Source organism: Nerophis lumbriciformis, linkage group LG21, assembly GCF_033978685.3.
Source record: "Nerophis lumbriciformis linkage group LG21, RoL_Nlum_v2.1, whole genome shotgun sequence".
NCBI lineage: Eukaryota > Metazoa > Chordata > Actinopteri > Syngnathiformes > Syngnathidae > Nerophis > Nerophis lumbriciformis.
In genome coordinates, this window is record NC_084568.2 from 19793487 (window position 1) to 19813515 (window position 20029).

At 37.7% G+C, this 20029-nt stretch overlaps 1 protein-coding gene across 3 annotated transcripts; it reads left to right on the forward strand.

Annotated features, from left to right (window-relative positions):
- The first annotated feature begins 1275 nt into the window (after positions 1 to 1275).
- LOC133621366 (E3 ubiquitin-protein ligase RNF115-like) lies at positions 1276 to 19818 on the forward strand. Of its 3 annotated transcripts, none has more exons than XM_061983404.1 (10): positions 1276 to 1364; positions 1490 to 1594; positions 5341 to 5399; positions 5465 to 5522; positions 5599 to 5822; positions 7988 to 8056; positions 8134 to 8212; positions 10063 to 10156; positions 11686 to 11801; positions 19410 to 19818. In XM_061983404.1, exons 2-10 carry the CDS (start codon positions 1514 to 1516, stop codon positions 19518 to 19520), a joined length of 891 nt encoding a protein of 296 aa, XP_061839388.1. In that variant the 5' UTR covers positions 1276 to 1364; positions 1490 to 1513; the 3' UTR covers positions 19521 to 19818. The 3 variants fall into 3 exon arrangements, with proteins under 3 accessions (XP_061839388.1, XP_061839390.1, XP_061839389.1); XM_061983406.1 differs by having other exon boundaries at positions 5599 to 5810; XM_061983405.1 differs by having other exon boundaries at positions 1338 to 1594.
- The last annotated feature ends 211 nt before the right edge of the window (positions 19819 to 20029 follow it).

The following is a 20029-nucleotide window of genomic DNA, read 5'->3' on the forward strand; positions in this document are numbered from 1 at the left end:
GTTTGAATGCCTTCAGTGACAATCTACAATGTAAATAGTCATTAAAAAAATCAACGCATTGAATGAGAAGGTGTGTCCAAACATTTGGCCTGTACTGTATATAACCGTGTATATTTTACCTCTGTTTCAAATGATATATTTTAATCTGTTCTTTGCCTGTATTTCTTTGTGGTGTACAGCCCTTTTGTTTTTCAACTGTGGTTGTTTTTAAAGGGCTTTACAAATTAAGTTGGTATGGTACACTATATTGCCAAAAGTATTTGGCCACCCCAGTACGCAGAATGGGTTTCCATGGCCGAGCAGCTGTATCTAAGCCATACATCACCAAGTCCAATGCAAAGCGTCGGATGCAGTGGTGTAAAGCACGTCGCCACTGGACTCTAGAGCAGTGGAGATGCCTTCTCTGGAGTGATGAATCACGCTTTTCCATCTGGCAATCTGATGGACGAGTCTGGGTTTGGAGGTTGCCAGGAGAACGGTACATTTCGGACTACATTGTGCCGAGTGTGAAATTTGGTGGAGAAGGAATTATGGTGTAGGGTTGTTTTTCAGGAGTTTGGCTTGGCCCCTTAGTTCCAGTGAAAGGAACTTTGAATGCTCCAGGATACCAACACATTTGGGACGATTACATGCTCCCAACCTTGTGGGAACAGTTTGTAGCGGGCCCCTTCCTCTTCCAACATGACTGTGCACCAGTTATAAAGACATGGATGACATAGTCTGGTGTGGTGTGGATGAACTTGACTGGCCTGCACAGAGTCCTGACCTGAACCCAATAGAACACCTTTGGGATAAATTAGAACGGAGACTGAGAGCCAGGCCTTCTCGACCAACATCAGTGTGTGACCTCACCAATGCGCTTTTGGAAGAATGGTGGAAAATTCCTATAAACACACTCCGCAACCTTGTGGACAGCCTTCCCAGAAGAGTTGAAGCTGTAATAGCTGCAAAAGGTGGATCCACATCATATTGAACCCTATGGGTTAGTGTGTGAATGTGAGTGTGAATGTTGTCTGTCTATCTGTGTTGTCCAGGGTGTACCCTGCCTTCTGCCCGATTGTAGCTGAGATAGGCTCCAGCGACCCCAAAAGGGAATAGCGGTAGAAAATGGATGGATGGATGGGTTAGGAATAGGATGGCACTTCAAGTTCATATGTGAGTCAAGGCAGGTGGCCAAATACTTTTGGCAAAATAGTGTATGTTGTCTTTGTTATTTGGCGACATCTGCCGTGCTTAAGGCGAACTGCAACCTACGCTGACGTCACGCATCGGTCCTGTTTCGCGCCTCAATTGTTTATTTTACAACAAAACAATTATGAACGCGACGCGAACATTTCGCGACGTGTCCCGGCTCAGTGACACGGGTAAGACGACGTCTGATACGAAACGACCGCTGTCACTTTATCTGACGTGATGGCAGCAGACATTGGCGGGCTGTTTGTTCGCCGACCAGCGTGTTAAATATACTATTTACTACTATCCTTAAAAGGGCATCCAAACGTCAGGGGGGAAGATGGCGGAGGCCGGAGCGGCGACACTTCTGCACCGATTCTTCTGTCACTGCTGTAAGCGTGAAACACAGCCCACACTCCCGGTAAGTCGTGTTAAGTGTCAATATTAGAAAATACTTGCTGTACTACGCGTACTTAACATTTCTTTATAGATAAATATGACTTTCACACATTTTAATATTTTATTATTGAAGTACCATCGCCATTTATGTGGAATACTAACACCGTACTCCCTAATATACACAATACTAAATGGCAATATTTAATTTCCGAGAGCTTGCTTGTTTTACTTGACATGCGTGACCATATTTGGAAGCACCGGTCCACTGTTGGCTTCTCCCACAGTGTCCGGTTGTCGAGCATGCAAAGAGACGCAATTGGGGGGCTGGTCGGGTCTTGTGACACCGTGAAAGTACACAACTAAATTAAAGACATAAAAAGTTACACAAGTCATGAAAATAACATTTCCAGATTGGCCTGAAGATAGTTTTTTAGCAGTAATGTATGGGGTGACGAATGTAAACATTCAGAGATCATATACAGTACAGGACACACCTTCTCATTTCAATGCGTTTTCTTTATTAGCATGAATATTTACATTGTAGGTTGTCACGGAAGGCATCAGAACTATGACACATTTAAGGTGAAACCCCTTTCAGGTGACTACCTCTTGAAGCTCATCAAGAGAATGCCAAGAGTGTGCAAAACGGTAATCAGAGCAAAGGGTGGCTATTTTGAAGAAGCTAGAATATAAAACATGCTTTCAGTTATTCCACCTTTTTTTGTTAAGTACATAACTCCACATGTTGTTCATTCATAGTTTTGATGCCTTCAGTGACAACCTACCATTTAAATAGACTTAGACTTAGACTTCCTTTTTATTGTCATTCAAATTTGAACTTTACAGCACAGATAAGAACGAAATTTTGTTACATAAGCTCATGGTAGTGCAGGATAAAAAAGCAATAAGGTGCATATATAAATAAATAAATCTATATAAATAATATATAAATATATATATATATATATATATATATATATATATATATATATATATATAAAATAAATAAATATATATATATAAATACATACATAGATTACTGTACAGATAAATATATTGCACTTTTTCACATGCGTCCACATTTATGGATGTATGTTATATTGTCTTTTTTATTCCAGTGAGTTAATCCATTTTGGGGGGAGTTGAGGGGATAATTTAATTATGATGCGTTCAAGAGTCTTACGGCTTGTGGGAAGAAGCTGTTACAGAACCTGGAGGTTCTGCTTCGGAGGCTGCGGAACCTCTTTCTAGAGTCCAGCAGTGAAAACAGTCCTTGGTGGGGGTGGGAGGAGTCTTTGCAGGTTTTCTGAGCCCTGGTCAGGCAGTGGCTTTTTGCGATCTCCTGGATAGGAGGAAGAGGAGTCGTGATGATTTTTTCCGCCGTCCTCACCACTCTCTGGAGAGACTTCTAGTCTGAGGCATTGCAGGCTCCAGTCCAGACAGAGATGCTGTTGGTCAGCAGGCTCTCTATAGTGCCTCTGTAGAATGTGGTGAGAACGGGGGGAGGGAGCTGTGCTCTTTTCATCCGACGCAAAAAGTGCATGCGCTGCTGAGCTCTTTTTACAAGAGCTCCGGTGTGTAGGGACCAGGTTATATTGTCAGTTATCTGCACCCCCAGGAACTTAGTCATGAAAATAAAGAAAACGCATTGAAATGAGAAGGTGTGTCCAAACTTTTGGCCTGTAATGTATTTCTCACATTTAGCTAATTTTTTATCACATTTCAGTTTAACTTTAATGTTGACTCTAAAACAGTGGTTCTTAACCTGGGTTCGATCAAACCCAAGGGGTCCGGTGAGTCGGCCTCAGGGGTTAGGCGGAGCCTCTGCCGCGGAGGTCAAGACACACCCAACTCATCGTGAAAATAAAAACTTCTCCCTATCGGCATATGGATACCCCCAAACAATGTTCCCTCTAATTTCCATCTGATTTGCAGGTGTGTAATTTGTTGTGAGTTCATGCACTGTGTTGGTTTTGTTCTTTGAACAAGGTGATACTCATGCACGGTTCATTTTGTGCACCAGTAAAAAAACATATAACTTTGTCTTGAATTTGAAAAAAAAAACATTTTATTTTTCACCAAAGAAGGGTTTGGTGAATGCGCATATGAAACTGGTGGGGTTCGGTACCTCCAACAAGGTTAAGAACCACTGCTCTAAAAGTTGAACCTTAATCTAAATTTTAAATCTAAAGCTTAATGTTAAATTTAGTCCTAGATGTAAATCTCTTGCCAAGATTTAAGATTTCGATGTTCAATCTAAATCTTAAATCTAAGCCTAAATGTTCATTCTAAACCTAAATGTTAAATTTAGGACTGTCAAATGATAAACATATTTAATCAAGATTAATTGCAGTTTGTTCATAGTTAACTCAAAACATTAGAACAATATGTAATAACTCACTTTAAAAAACTATTTGGATTTATTCAGACAGACTCCGAGTTTTTTAAAGTGAAAAAATAACCAATATAAACTATAAAGTGTTTATAATGTAATGTAATCATAATATATAACAATAATGTAAGTAACCATTTAAAATGATATACACTTTTATTTCTCATTACCATGTTGTTTACCATTGTACTGTAATTGCTAGGTAAATAACTTTGTTATCCCAAATAAATAAACTACCAAAAAAATAATGACTAATTTCTGTAAGCAAAAATGTTACTTAAATAATTATTGAACATATTGAAGTGCTTCACCAAGTCGACTACAAGCTCGGTCATGTTTTGGATTATTTCTTTCTTTAATTGAGTGAATCCTCTCCTTTTTTTCTGCATTGTATTTTACACTTCCTTTCTTTGTTCCCATTGTTGTAAAAACTAGGTTATGTCGATCTCGAGCCATAAGTTAATGCTATCAAGTAAGATTGGATGTTTTGGTCAGATCTGACAGGGTTCAATGTGGCATTCGCTATGCCAACTAGCGGTGGGGAGAATTTTTGCTTGTAACCTAAAGCATAACAACTAGCCAAAAGGCAGCATGAATCCTCAAAAAAGTGTGTGTGTGTGTGTGTGTGTGTGTGTGTGTGTGTGTGTGTGTGTGTGTGTGTGTGTGTGTGTGTGTGTGTGTGTGTGTGTGTGTGTGTGTGTGTGCATATATATATATATATATATATATATATATATATATATACACACACACACACAGTACAGGCCAAAAGTTTGGACACACCTTCTCATTCAATGTGTTTTCTTTATTTTCATGACTATTTACATTGTAGATTGTCACTGAAGGCATCAAAACTATGAATGAACACATGTGGAGTTATGTACTTAACAAAAAAATGTGAAATAACTGAAAACATGTTTTATATTCTAGGTTCTTCAAAATAGCCACTCTTTGCTCTGATTACTGCTTTGCACACTCTTGGCATTCTCTTGATGAGCTTCAAGAGGTAGTCACGTGAAATGGGTTTCACTTCACAGGTGTGCCTTATCGGGGTCGATTAGTGGAATTTCTTGCTTTATCAAAGGGGTTGGGACCATCAGTTGTGATGTGAATGAGAAGGTGTGTCCAAACTTCTGGCCTGTACTATATACATATGTATATGTATTTGATTACGATTCAGGAGCTAAGATTAATTAATTAAAATGTATTTGTACAAATCAAAGCCTTGAAAGCCTTACCCCTAGTAGTTACCTGATAATCACTGCTGTTGGGTAAAAAAACCCACCTGTTTATTATACTGAGATGATGATCTAAATGATGAATTACGTGATATGATCAATATTTGCATGTGTTTTTTAAAATAATTTCTTTCCAAGGACTTTGTCTGCCCGAGTTGCAAGTCCGACTTCATTGAGGAGGTAGCATACGACTCCAGGTACAGAACATTTTTCAGTTTAAATTTTGTTTTACTCTAATACTGAGACTAATATTCATGTCCAGACTCCTGGAGAACAGCCCATCAGAGAGCAGTGAAGATTCCAACACATTGTTCTCAGAAGTAAGCTTTCTATATGAACAATATTTCAATATTTCTCCTCGGCTTTGACTCGCTCTTTCTCTGGTGTGCCTCCAAGTTATGGCAGCTGCTGTTTATGGAGCGCTCCGCTCTGCTGTCGCACCCGCCGTCCTCAGAGTCTGAACTTGACGACAGCGAGCAGTTACTTAGCGGCCAAAGTCGCCTCCCTCTAGTATCACCAGGCAATGCTGAGGTCAGAGAACTACAGTTGCTCTACCAGCCTGAGGAGGAGAGGTCACCCCGGCCTGAACAGAGGCCTGAAGTGGAAGGGTGTGTGACATGGTAGACAACATCATCATGATTTTATGCACTTAGCTTAGAGCAAGTGAATTGTATTGTTTATTTCACTTATGGATGTGCAGGTAGACTGGGGAAGAAGTATTTAATATCCTGCTGTTTTTGCAAAGTCCAGAGTTTTATGGTAGGGGTTTTCTAACACAGAAGCACAGAATGTAAAAAAAGAAATTCACAAAAAATATTAAAAAAGGCTATACATTTGAATGACCAAAATCCTGGACTAGGCCTAAGCAATTATTTTGACTTTGTGGGCCAAATTTAGAGAAAAAAATGTGTCTGGGGGCCATTATATCAGATTTTTAGGAACACTATTACAAAACCTCACAATCATGTCTGATTGAATGCTAAAAACGTTATGACAGACCGCCTTAAAAAATGGAGTGGAATTTACATTTTTTTTACTGAATGAGTCACCCAGAATGTACATGTACATAAATAATGTGGGATTTACAATATTAAAACTATGAACGATAAAACATTGAATATTGACAACATAAGAACGTCACACCCCCTCTCAACCTTCATATTTTACAATCAAGCGAAACGCAACAAAAATGCAACAAACACAGCGAAATAAGAACGCAAAGGGTAAAAAAAAAACCCCACCTACAATGTGATGTATCTGATACATCACTAAGCTTTAGAACTTTCTTGTAAAAATCTCCTTCCGCGTCTGTCCCTGACACCCGCATTTCAGGCTGGCTGCTCAGGAAACACTCTGTGGAAATGCTCCCCACCCACACTGCTTGGTGCCTCGTCTGAGCTGCTGTGACTTAGATGACCATAGTAACTAGTATATCATGCAAAAGCACAGATTCGAACCATTGAAATACTTTGTATAGTTCAAGACTTACGGTAATTTGAAAACATCACTGCACATCATAATGGCACCTAAACAAAATATTTGAGAATGTCTGGCGGGCCAGATTGAAAAGTTTAACGGGCCCTGTGCGGCCCCTGGGCCTTAATTTGCCTAGGTCTGCGTTATACAGTGCATCCGGAAAGTATTCTAATGCTTCACTTTTTCCACATTTCGCTATGCTACAGCTCGGCCGATAACAAATTTTGCTCAACGATTTTCCCAGGTGACTCCCGAATTTCAGTGCCCCTCCCGAAAGTCTCCCGAATTTCTCCCGATTTCCACCCGGACAACAATATTGAGGGCAGTGCCTTAAAGAAGCAGAAGAATGAAGAAGAGATATATATATATATATATATATATATATATATATATATATATATATATATATATATATAGGAAATACTTGAATTTCAGTGAATTACAGCTATATATATATATATATATATATATATATATATATATACACACCCTCCGCTACCCACCACCTAAACCCCGCCCCCCATCTCCCGAATTCGGAGGTCTCAAGGTTGGCAAGTCTGCCCATCCATCCATCCATCCATTTTCTACCGCTTGTCCCTTTTGGGGTCGTGGGGGTGCTGGAGCCTATCTCAGCTGCATTCGGGCGGAAGGCGTCGTACACCCTGGACAAGTCGCCGCCTCATCGCAGGGCCAACACAGATAGACAGACGACATTCACACTCACATTCACACACTAGGGCCAATTTATTGTTGCCAATCAACCTATCCCCAGGTGCTGTCTTGACCCCTTTGTGTGCTTTTATTCACATTTTGTATTGCGATCAAATACTTATAAATGATTGTAGAACCTTTCAATGTTATTTTTCTGGATTTTCTTTTTTGAACAATCTGTCTCGATTTGTTAAATCTACCCTCAATATTCTGGTCTGTTTATCTTGTTTTAAGGGTTAACATTATAACAGCACAATACTTATTTCCCCCACTGCATCATTCTGTCTTACATTGAAATCTGATTAATGTGCAGCCAAATAAGGTATTACCACATCTGAGTAACAGTACTCTTCACTGATAACACTTTGCATACTTTGTGCCACATCTGTATGTACTGTAATACATAGCATTTACTAAATATAATCAAAACAATACATATGATAAAAGATACCAAACAATATATAATTTAATCAATTACCTGCATAGAAAAAACATTACCTTATTTGCCTTAAACAGCATTTGATTTGCTCATCCTTCCATCACATCCAGACGTGTAGTTTTGATGCATGCGGCACTGTTCTGTTTTTGCCCTTTCAAGGATCGTGGAGCAGTTTTTGGCCGACCTGTTTACGAGCAACAGAAACCCGGGTGCTGCACCAGTTGCCTTGTAAGTTTCACTTCATATGTCTTACTCAGGATTTCATCTCATACCATCTGTCCTCTCGTGTTGTGTGTCCATCTTAGTTCCAGCATGCTGCAGTTGTACTCCAACCCAGCAGATTATGCGTGGGGTCAGGGAGGCCTGGACACAGTCATCACAGAGGTCAGAGTCTGTTTATGTCCGTTCTCTGCCAGCTGGGTTTACTATCTATAAAAATGCGCGTGGAAGTCTGACCTATTATGTAAAACCAACTTTTCTTACCTATTGGTACCTGTGTTTGTGTATTTGGAAACTGTATAAGCCCCGAACGTTTTAAATCAAACCATGGAGGCATGGTGGAGATATTTATAAAACAATCTTGCCTTCCTTCGTTCCCAAATTGTGACCTTTTTCCCGCGTGTGACGTCAATGGATTTCTTCATATATGGTAGAAATTTACCCACAAGACTGCCAAAAAAACAGGCTTATAAAAGTTAGCGTATGCACACCTCCATGAAATTTAGAGGGAAACTGAATTTTTTTCTAAACTTTTACCTATCATTGTGAGCCACAGATATATGTTGCAGTGATGTCCTACTTAGTCCGACTTCATCTCTCAAAATACCGTAATTTATGTCACCACAAGGACACGGCTGGAGATACTACACAGAAACACACTTGCACGCTACTGGACATTGGATCCCCTCAACAGTGTACAAAAGGGTATATTTTTCGGTGCATTTATTAACATTCAATAAACCCGCTTCAGCAAATAAAACATATCTTACCTCGTACTGTCAGAATTTAAATCATTTTATAAAACAAATGAAAAATTAAAGAAATAAAATATTTGAACTCACAATTTGTAGAACCCATCCGACGCCTTATAAGCCAGTAAATGTATTTCCTTCGCGGGAGCGCGCACCGCTCACTAAACCTGCATTGCTTGGCTTCGGCTGTCCACAGCGGATTACTAAGTGTAAGACACTTTATCTTAGTGGTTATTGTACCGTTGAGTTTTCTGTGGTTTTCTATGGCTCGTATGGTTCCGGTGCCACTTCCTGTTTTCGCAACATGTGATTGGATCCCAAGTGAGTATCCAATTACAGCGTTAGGCCATCTAGAAGGCCTTACTGACAACAACTTGTGATCTGATTGGCTATCGCAATTGTCGATCACCTCTATGTGTCCGTTCACTTACAGTGCAAAGACGCCCGCATTGTTGATTCTGAAGGCTGCGGGCAGATTTGGTACAGCATGGCAACATAAGCTAGCTGAATTCTGATTGGATACAAACTCTAAACTAAAAACAACAACATTGGAAGGAGCATAATATGACATGAAGAGAATATGAATACTTTTAGATATTTAGGGAAAGTTAATAAAAAATTACTTTTATCTTTAGTTATGATCATGATGTCTGGTTATGTTAGGCTAGCAGAGAAGGCCTTGCTGGCCCTGACGGCACACCACCACTTATTTACATAGAAATATTTTGTAAATGTTAATTTACATACCTTAATTGTTTCCAAACGGTGCCTTTATTTCTCTGTTTTTTGTTCCTTCCTATGCAGTATATTTGGTTAGTACTTATTTTTCTAATCAGCCTGACCTAAGCTAAAGGATTATGTGTTAAATAAATAATCTTTGTGATTAACACATAGTTTCATATATTTTGACAACGTTCTAAACTGTAAAGTCGGTTAGATATGATTATTTAATACAATTAAAACCAAGAGTAAGATTACTAATTCAGTGTTAATATTTGAGTGGGCACCGGCCCCTTTGTAGTGGAAAAGTTGTTCCTGGGGTCAAAAAGGTTAAGAACCCCTTTCAGCAGATGCTGAATATGATTTTTACCAAATATGATTGAGGCCTGATTGGGATACGATATCTAATTCATATTTATCTGAATCAGTAACAGAAAAATAAACATGAAGTGCAAAAGCAGCTTTTTCTTCTTGTTCCCTTCAGGACCTTCTTGTTTTGTACCATTGTCTTACAAGTGTAACTGTTTGTTGTTGTCACCCCAGTTGTTAGGACAGTTGGAGAACACAGGTCCACCCCCTGCTGAGAAGGACATGATCTCATCCCTGCCCACAGTTTGTATCTCTAAAGAGCAAAAAGGTGGGAATCCTATCATGACACAATGTGTGATTATATTATTCCTGTTACATTACAACAAGTAACAAGAACTTGTCTGTAAGCATATGATATTAAACCTACCATTATATTTCTATATAATCGCTTTCATAGAGCAATGATGTGCCACTAAACCTTCAGTGACAACTTTGTCAGCGCTATGAAAGAAGACTTGTTTGGCTGTCTTCACTTGAGCGTTGTGACATATATTTACTTAAGCAAGCGTGCCGCGTGGGTTTTGACTTGGTGATTTAGAGTTTTTCTACAATTCATTTTATAAAAAGGTGAGGAGCGATCGCATTAATTATATAATTCATTCTTTTTTGAGCGAGAATACCTTAGGTTGTGACGTGGTTATTTTTTATTCTTTCTATTGATTTATTTTATGAAAGACGACATTTCAGTGTCTTGGTCTAGAATTTTACCTATCCTATCATTCACAATCATTATGAAAGACATGCCGACGGGTAGAATTTTTTTTTAATGCACTCTAAATATTAAATAAATGTGATAAAACATCTGCTTACAATGGAGCCTATAGGAGCTGTTCAATTCTGCCTATAGAGCCCTTGAAAAAACATCCAAACACCTCCATTAGGGTTTTATATGATGTAAGTATATATGTAATGTATTTATAATAACATTTACTATCTAAGTATTTTCATCATTTTAGGCAAACTCGGCGCATTCTATTAAAAAAGGCATCACATTTGCTTTTTTTCTGTTTTTATCACTTGATTTCTGCTCCCTGCAGACTTTATGAGACTGTACAATGTCTGCTGTCATTAGGATGCCGACTGTTAGGACGTTCATATATTCCCATTTATTATTTCATGTACTTTTTATTGATTTATTTTATTTAAAAAAGGGGATGTTTGTCATACAGTACATTCGGAAAGCAAATGTATTAAAAATAAAAAAATCACATGTACATAAGTATTTATCAATTACAGCTTCAATTCTTTTTGAATACGATGCCACAAGCTTGGCACCACACCTATCTTTGGGCACAACGCACAACGGACGTGACTCGGATGGTGGAAGCTGGGGATCGAACCAGGAACCCTCAAGTTGCAAATTATACCTTGCTACCCAAGAATGTACAACAATTATTCTCAACAAAAGAGGAGAAATATAACACAGGCAAATCTAATTGAAAACATTTGTATGCATGTACAACACTTAAGACCTTTAGCATATCCGTATGTAGAATTGAATTATGGGATGGATTAAGCAAATAAATCAAACAAAGCACTATTGATTCAGTTTAGGAGACCGTTCAAACTACAAGTGTTCACAAAGTACACAGAACAATTATGAACATCTTGAACCTTTTTTTTTTTTTTTTTTAAGATAATGTTTATTTATGTATTTGTTTACTTACTTATGTACCGGTATATTTATTTATTATCTGTTCTGTTACAATCACAGAACAAGGAAATAGAATTTGGGAATGATCACACTCGCACAAACAAGTGTTCGCTTCCATAACTTTCTTTCCTGCTGTCTTGCAGAGTGCAGACTGGAGTGTACAGTTTGTAGGGAGGAGTATTCATCTGGAGAACGTGTCAAGAAGCTGCCGTGCCTCCATTACTTCCACAGTGAATGTATAGTACCTTGGTTAGAGCTGGTAAGGAGGACTTTGGGATTGGTCTAAAGCAGGGGTGCTCATTACGTCGATCACGATCTACCGGTCGATTTCGGAGGGTGTGTCAGTCGATCACCAGCCAGGCATTAAAAAAATAGTCCTAAAAATGAGCGCTCATAAATCTTCACTACGACATCACTTTCGTCACTTGATTGACATTCACGGCACCCGAGGGTCTTCTGAGATGACGCTGACTGCTGCCAGCTCATTAAAATTACCGACTGGAAGGCGAGAAACACTTTATTTCAACAGACTCTGGCGCCGTGTACCTGTCGTCAAAACTCCAAAGACCGACTGCACAGTTGCACAATAAAAGCTCTGCTTCATCCTGCCTGCGCTACCAAAATAAGAGTCTCAGAAAGCTGGCGTGCACAAGCTAGCAAGCTACGGAGTTTGCCGACAATGTATTTCTTGTAAAGTGTATACAAAGGAGTACGGAAGCTGGACAAATAAGATGCCAAAAACCAACCACTATTGGACAGAAAGGAGGACTTTTTTTCTCCTCCATTCGAAAATGCGGACGTTATCATCACCACTGTCTGATTCCAATCAATGCAAGTCATCACAATTAGGTAATACACCAATTTATATTCTTGTCTTCATGAAAGAAAGGAATCTATATGTGTTAAACATGCTTGTATTATCTTTAACCACCTTTAACTTGTTAACAATATTAACTATATGTATTAAACATACTTGTATTATCATTAAACACCTTTAATGTATTAACAATATTAACTATATGTGTTAAACATGCTTGCATTATCATTAAACACCTTTAACTTGTTAACAAAAACATATATTTCATAAATAAGTAAATATAAATTATATATATGAATGAGGTAGATCCCCACGACTTGATCAATTGAAAAGTAGCTCGCCTGCAGAAAAAGTGTGAGCACCCCTGGTCTAAAGTTTTAGTCATGCACTGTACTGTCGGTCTTACTACAAACTCAGGATTTTTTTAAATTTTATTTATAAAAAGGGAATCACAGGAAATGTGCTAAAATCACAACAGTTTAATAAAAATAGAATACAAATGCTAATATGAAGCATAAAGGTACATGTATGGTACCTTGTGCAGCTAGTTACATTTGAGTAGCTCACTAAACGGTAGGGCTGTGAATCTTTGGGCACCACACAATTCGATTCAGAATCGATTCTCGAGTAAAACCGATTCTCTATTTAAAATCAATACTTTTTTAATAACATTGGCTGCCAGTTCTATGATTAACTACATTCCTCCATGAAATAGATAAACAACTCTGATAAATGTTTATATTACTTAAAAGAAAACTGGCTTTGTTTAAATAAAATTCTTAAAAAATGCAGACAGCCGAGGAGGCAGCGTGAAGGTACAAAGTATTTAATGACGAAACAAAAAGGCGAGAACAACTGGGAAGTGTTCTGAAAGCATAGGGGAAGCTATGCATAACAAAAACTAAACAGGCTACATACAAAGTAAACAAAAACAGAACGCTGGACAATAGCAAAAACGTGCGATAGACGTCTGAATGAATGCACGGAAGACAGCGTCCACAAAGTTAATCTGGACTTGACAAGACCATTGAATGAATAAATTCACGACCATGAAAGAAAGCATCCGCACAACTTAAAAAGTCTTGATTACGAACGTAAAACAGGTGCGAGGACTAGAGCTCAAAGGAAGGCATGAAGCTGCTGCAGGAAACGAGAAAACAAGCAGTAAAAACTACAAAATAAGAGTGCAGGACAGGAACTATAACACTACACACAGCAAAATACCAAGACACTCAAAATAAGGCATGGTCTGGAGTAACAGATCATGACAAGAAGTATCCAACACTTCTCTTTTCTAAAGAATCTGACAGCAGATATGGACATCTACATCAACAATATGATTTGCCTGAGCGACTGGACAGGACAGATTTAATATACAGTACAGGCCAAAAGTTTGGACACACCTTCTCATTCAATGGGTTTTCTTTATTTTCATGACTATTGAAGACATCAAAACTATGAATGAACACATGTGGAGTTATGTACTTAACAAAAAAAGGAGAAACTAGAATATAAAACATGTTTTCAGTTATTTCACCTTTTTATATATATATATATATATATATATATTTTTTTTTTTTTTTATCGATTAAGAATCGTTACAAATAAAAATTGCGATTCATTCAAAAATCAATTTGTTTTGACACCCCTACTAAACGATCAAATAATGTTCGCTTAAATTCTTAGCAAGCATTCATTTACACATCATGCCTTTTTATCATACTTGCCAACCCTCCCGGATTTTCCGGGAGACTCCCGAAATTCAGCGCCTCTCCCGAAAACCTCCCGGGACAAATTTTCTCCCGAAAATCTCCCGAAATTCAGGCCGAGCTGGAGGCCACGCCCCCTCCAGCTCCACGCGGACCTGAGTTCGCTTTCCCACAATATAAACAACGTCTACAGTAAAGCAGTTCGTCTGCCATAAACAGCAATGTTGTGACACTCTTAAACAGGACAATACTGCCATCTAGTGCATTTGATGAAAGCACTTTTGTGCGTGCCCACAGCAATGCATCATTAGTGAGGGTGTTCAGCATGGTTAGAAAAATAGTGACAGAGAATAGAACAAAGATGGACAATTCAACCCTTGACTCAACAATGGGTGTTATGTGTGTGTATATGTGTAAATAAATGAACACTGAAATTCAAGTATTTCTTTTATATATATATATATATATATATATATATATATATATATATATATATATATAGATAATAAAATAAATATATATTTATAGCTAGAATTCACTGAAAGTCAATTATTTCATATATATATATATATATATATATATATATATATATATATATATATATATATATATATATATATATATATCCATCCATCCATTTTCTACCCCTTATTCCCTTCGGGGTCGCGGGGATATATACATATATATATATATATATATATATATATATATATATATATATATATATGAAATACTTGACTTGGTGAATTCTAGCTGTAAATATACTCCTCCCCTCTTAACCACGCCCCCGCCCCCCACCCCCGCCTCCACCCCCACCTCCCGAAATTGGAGGTCTCAAGGTTGGCAAGTATGCTTTTTATTCAACAACAAATTATCACAAAATATCATAAAGACAATGACTGCAGTGTTTTGAGTGGATAACAGATAATACAAATTTTGTTTTGGCAAACTCGTGTCAGGTTTCTGCTTCGTATTTGATCAGGGAATGTGCAAATTCATCAATTTTACTTAAGAAAATAGTAGATTTTTTCATCACAAGAAGTGAGGATGTACCTCTCCTGTCATGTTAGATTGACCATCGACTACTATGTAACCAACCGTTTTTATTTTACCTCAGCTTTAGTATGCTAGAAATCTTAAAAAATTATCTTGGAATTTGACTGTAGGAACATCCATACCAGTGATTCTCAAACTGTAGTACGCCAACAGATATAGTCTATAAATATGTATTGCATGTGGAGTGTCGTTGTTGATGATGTTTGTGCATTGTGTGTAATGTTACAGAGGCCAAAAATATTAAATACACTTGTTATATTAAACCTCTGCCTTGATTTTAATCAATACTTAGGCCTACTATGCTACTGTATTTTAATATTGGTCATTATGGCAGTACATGGAAAGCCAAGTGTTTTCTAAGGTGGTACTTGGTGAAAAACATTTGAGAACCACTGGTCTTTACAGTAGTACCTCAAATTACGATTTTATTTGGTTTTGTGACGGAGCTCTTAACTCAAAAGACTTGTACATCAAATCAACGTCTCTCATTGAAATGAATTGAAATCTATTTGATTGGTACAATTCAACAAGTAGTATGCCTTTGAAAAAAAACAATATTTTAGATAGGAAGCATTGTATGAAAACAATACAATAGAATGTACCACTAACTACAGTAGTATTATGAAGTAATTATAATGTACAGCATTACCTTGGAGAGTGATTTCTACAGAATCTCCTTCTAGTCGCTTCTATGTCAAACACGCCATCAGCAGCTTTTTGATATTTTCATGGATAAATGTCCGTCATTTAGGTATTATTTTAACATTCTTGCCTGGATGTTAAATCAAGTCGACTACACGCTCTGTCATGTTTTTGATGATTTCATTTTGTAGTTCAATAAATATAATTTACTTCTTTTTTCTCAGCACTGTCCTCCCCACTTGTGATGTGCGATGCCACTGATTTTCTTTCCGATCCAATACCAAGTAAAATTCAGGCTGGTATCAGCGATACCAATCCGATACTTTATGCAAATATACCTAGCGTGTCTGCTAAAATTAAAAACGTTTTTTTTTTTTTGAATGACATATCTATCTAAAAGCAACAGTAAAAATGTAAGAAAAAGGAGCAACAATCAGAATTTAAATCGAAAAAACTGACATTATTAAACTAATAATTAAAAATACCGGTAATATACTTTGTCACATATAACACAACGTTTTGTATTTCTGTATACTGTATATATAATATCTGTTTTAAGTATTTAAAAAAAAAAAGAAAACAATATCAAAATGGCGCCCCATATTAGACTTTTAAGTATGCGGCTCTTGGTGGCAAACGTTTAGACATCCCTGATCTAAAACATTAGAAGCTCTCAAAATAAATACAAAATATACTTAAAATATAAACAAAATTAAGATAATTAATACAAAAATGAAAAATTACTAACTTATGAAATAATTTGAAAAATTACAACAACTATAGTAACTGTTGTGTAATGTTTAACAAAAAATGTATATTTTTGTACAGGCAGAATTTTTGACACACTAGGTTATGCAATTACACAATCAAATTATTGTTTTTATCCTGTTCTCCTATGGCAAAAATGATAGCTTAAAGTGCAAGAAAAGGCTGAAATGTTCTAAATAATAGATATACTAAGTCACTTATAATACAGAGGTGGGGAAATAATAGGTTTTTAGATGCATTGCAACTCGGACATGGACAATTAGTAAACTTTGATAATCGATTTATTTATTGTAAATAAAGTAATGCAGACCGTTTTAATATTTGGCTGAGTGCAGCGAGCCACCTCACCGAGAGGTCCGACTAGCTCTTTTATTTCAGGGCACTTCAGTTTTGCACACATTTCCATGAATTTAATAAACGTGATGGACATTTATTTAACTGTTTCTTATTACAAATACACTGTTTTTAAAAGTTGCAAGTGATAAAACGCTTATTCAGTGAAACAAAAAGAAATGTAAAACTGCATCAATATACATAAATTAAAGATATATATAGTAATCGATTTTTAATTGAATCGTAATCGAATCATGAGGTGCCCAAAGATTCCCATCTCAAGCTGACAATATCAATATGGACCCCACAAACTCTGACTTTCAGTATGAGGCCCTTGCTAGAAAAAGTTTGGATACCCCTGACCTAAAGTATCAAAAGTATCAATATTTGGATTTGAGGACCGATATTAGAGCATAAAGATCTGGTATCGATACCAGAAAAAGTCATGTCCATATCTGTCTATCACAGAGCTGGGCAAATATTCTGACTTGGGGGCCACATTGAGAGAAGAAAATGTGTCTGGGAGGCCAAGGTGTATGTGTATAAATTATACTTACACATTTAGCTGTAAAAATCTGCTGCTCAGTATGTGTGTTTGGGTCCCTTTTTTTTCCAGGAACACTAATACCAAAAGTCACTATGTCCGATAGAGTTCTAAAAAAGTTATGACAGACCACCTCAAAAAATTTTTACCGATTTTTTACTGAATGGGACACCCAAAATGTACATGAAAATAAAGAAAGTGGGATTTACAATATTAACTATGAACAATAAAACACTGAATATTAACAACATGAACGTTGCTCCTCTTTTACTTCTTAGACCAGCTCCTCGATAGACATCTTTTACAATCAAGCAAAACACAACGAAAATGTAACAAACAACAAAATATGAAGGCAGGGTGTAAAAAACAGCTACAATATGATATATTATCACGTAAAAATGTGCTTCCGCATCCGTTTCTGACACGCGTTTCGGGCTGGCTGCTCTGAAACCAAACCCCGCCCACTCTGTTTTGTTCCTCGTCTGATCTGCTGTGACGTAGATTACCGTAATAACTTGTATAACACCCAAAAGCCCAGATTTTGACCATTGAAATACTTTTTATAGTTCAAGACTTACAGTAATATAAAAACATCACTGCACATCATAATGGCTGCTATAGTTTTGATGTTAAAGGTCTAAAAAAAAAATATGTAGAACGTCTGGCGGCCGGATTGAAAATCTTAATGGGCCGCATGTGGGCCGTATTTTGCCCAGGTCTGATCTATCAGCTAATGCTAGAGCGGATGTTTTAGGGTTCACTGTTGCATTCTCCATGCCAACTATGCTTGGAACTCCAATTTTTGCTTACAATTAGCCAAGAGACCGCTCTTATCTGAAAACACTCTTAAGTCGAGGTACCGTATTTTCCGCACTATAAGGCGCACCGGATTATAAGGCGCACCTTCAATGAATGGCATATTTCAAAACTTTGTTCATATATAAGGCGCACCGGATTATAAGGCACACCTATGCATCCATTAAATGGAGCTGGGCTAAAGGGAATGTCAACAAAACAGTCAGATAGGTCAGTCAAACTTTATTAATAGATTACAAACCAGCGTTCTGACAACTCTGTTCACTCCCAAAATGAATAAACAGCTGTTTTATTTTCCCAGAGGTAAAGTCAGTGACGTGGTGTTTTGTTTATCTTTTAACAACAGCAAGGTATAACATGTAGTGCAACATTTATATCACATAGTGGAGGGGAACTTTTCCCTGATTCAATAAACACGTAAAAAACAGTGATACTGTTACGGTAAATCAAACGTTAGTGCAATCACAATATAGTAACACTCGAAATAGTGCAGAGCAATAACAATATATCAATAACTCAACGTTGCTCAAACGTTAATGTCACACAACACAACACACAAAATAAACATGTAAAGCTCACTTTATGAAGTTATTCCTCATCCACGAATCCCTCGAATTCTTCTTCTTCAGTGTCCGAATTAAACAGTTGGGCGGATACGGCATCAAACATGCCCGGCTCCGTCTCGTCGAAATTAATCGAGTCAGTGTCGCTGCTGCTCTATTCCCGTGTTCTACTGCGTGACTGATTGTCTTAAGTTTAAACTCTGCGTCGTAAGCGTGTCTTTTAATAGGAGCCATTTTGGGGTCTTTACATAAACAAACAAATGGAAATCAAAACGGCACACCTCGCACAGTCATATATCCCAGCATGCACCGCACACTTCTTCTTCTTCTACGGGGGCGGCTGCTTACGGTAGAAGAAGAACATCTTCTTCTACGGGGGAAAAATAAGTTGGCGGCTGCTTACCGTAGTTGCGAGACCTAAACTTTATGAAAATCAAGTTTAGGTTTGTTGTGGCTCAATGTTGGTCCATATATAAGGCGCATATATAAGAAAATTGGAGGTTTTTAGGTGCGCCTTATAGTGCGGAAAATACGGTATTCATTGATGCGGACTTTGTGACCGTCGATGGTCGCCGGTTTGAAAAGCTAACACTGCTTGCTGACTCCTTCCCGCTCCCAGCACGACACCTGCCCAGTGTGCCGGAAAAGCCTGGAAGGTGTGGACAACAGCCTGCTCCCCCAAGCGTCACCGTCTCCAGAAGGTCGCTTCATCAGCACAGAGCATCAGTAGAGGCAAGCCATCTAAAAATTCTCTACCTCCTTGAACTGTCACTTCTTTTGCACATCTTTGCCAAGGAGTCCTTGTTTCCTACACACCACATTGCTCAGCAGTCATCTAACACAACGACAACAATAAAGCGCTCGTATTTCCAAGTGCAGCCAGTTTTTACGATTCCTGGATTTCACAGATTGGCAATTAAGACTTATCAATGATGACTTTGGATAAGACAGGAACATTGCCCATATTTTCCACCTGATCTCAAGCAGAATCACACTCTTCTGTTTGTAAAGCAATTATTAAAGTAACGCTCTGGTCACGTCTTGTCCCTTTTATCGGTTTTATATGTACTTTTTGCAGGTGCCTGTTCAAAAATCACATGGACATTCTTAACCTTTTATCATCGACCTTTCATCAATAATCATATCTAACCTACTTCCAGTTTAACAGGAGAAACCGTGTCAAATGATATGCAGCCATGTGTTAATCACAAAGATTATTATCAAGGTTTAGTAAATGTT

Bases quoted from the DNA above. Each gene is read 5' to 3' on its own strand.
- LOC133621366 (XM_061983404.1), top strand. From the start codon at position 1,514: ATGGCGGAGGCCGGAGCGGCGACACTTCTGCACCGATTCTTCTGTCAC. The intron at 5,823-7,987 runs GTAGACAACATC...TGCCCTTTCAAG, and splicing joins GTGGAAGGGTGTGTGACATG to GATCGTGGAGCAGTTTTTGG. The intron at 8,213-10,062 runs GTCAGAGTCTGT...TTGTCACCCCAG, and splicing joins TGGACACAGTCATCACAGAG to TTGTTAGGACAGTTGGAGAA.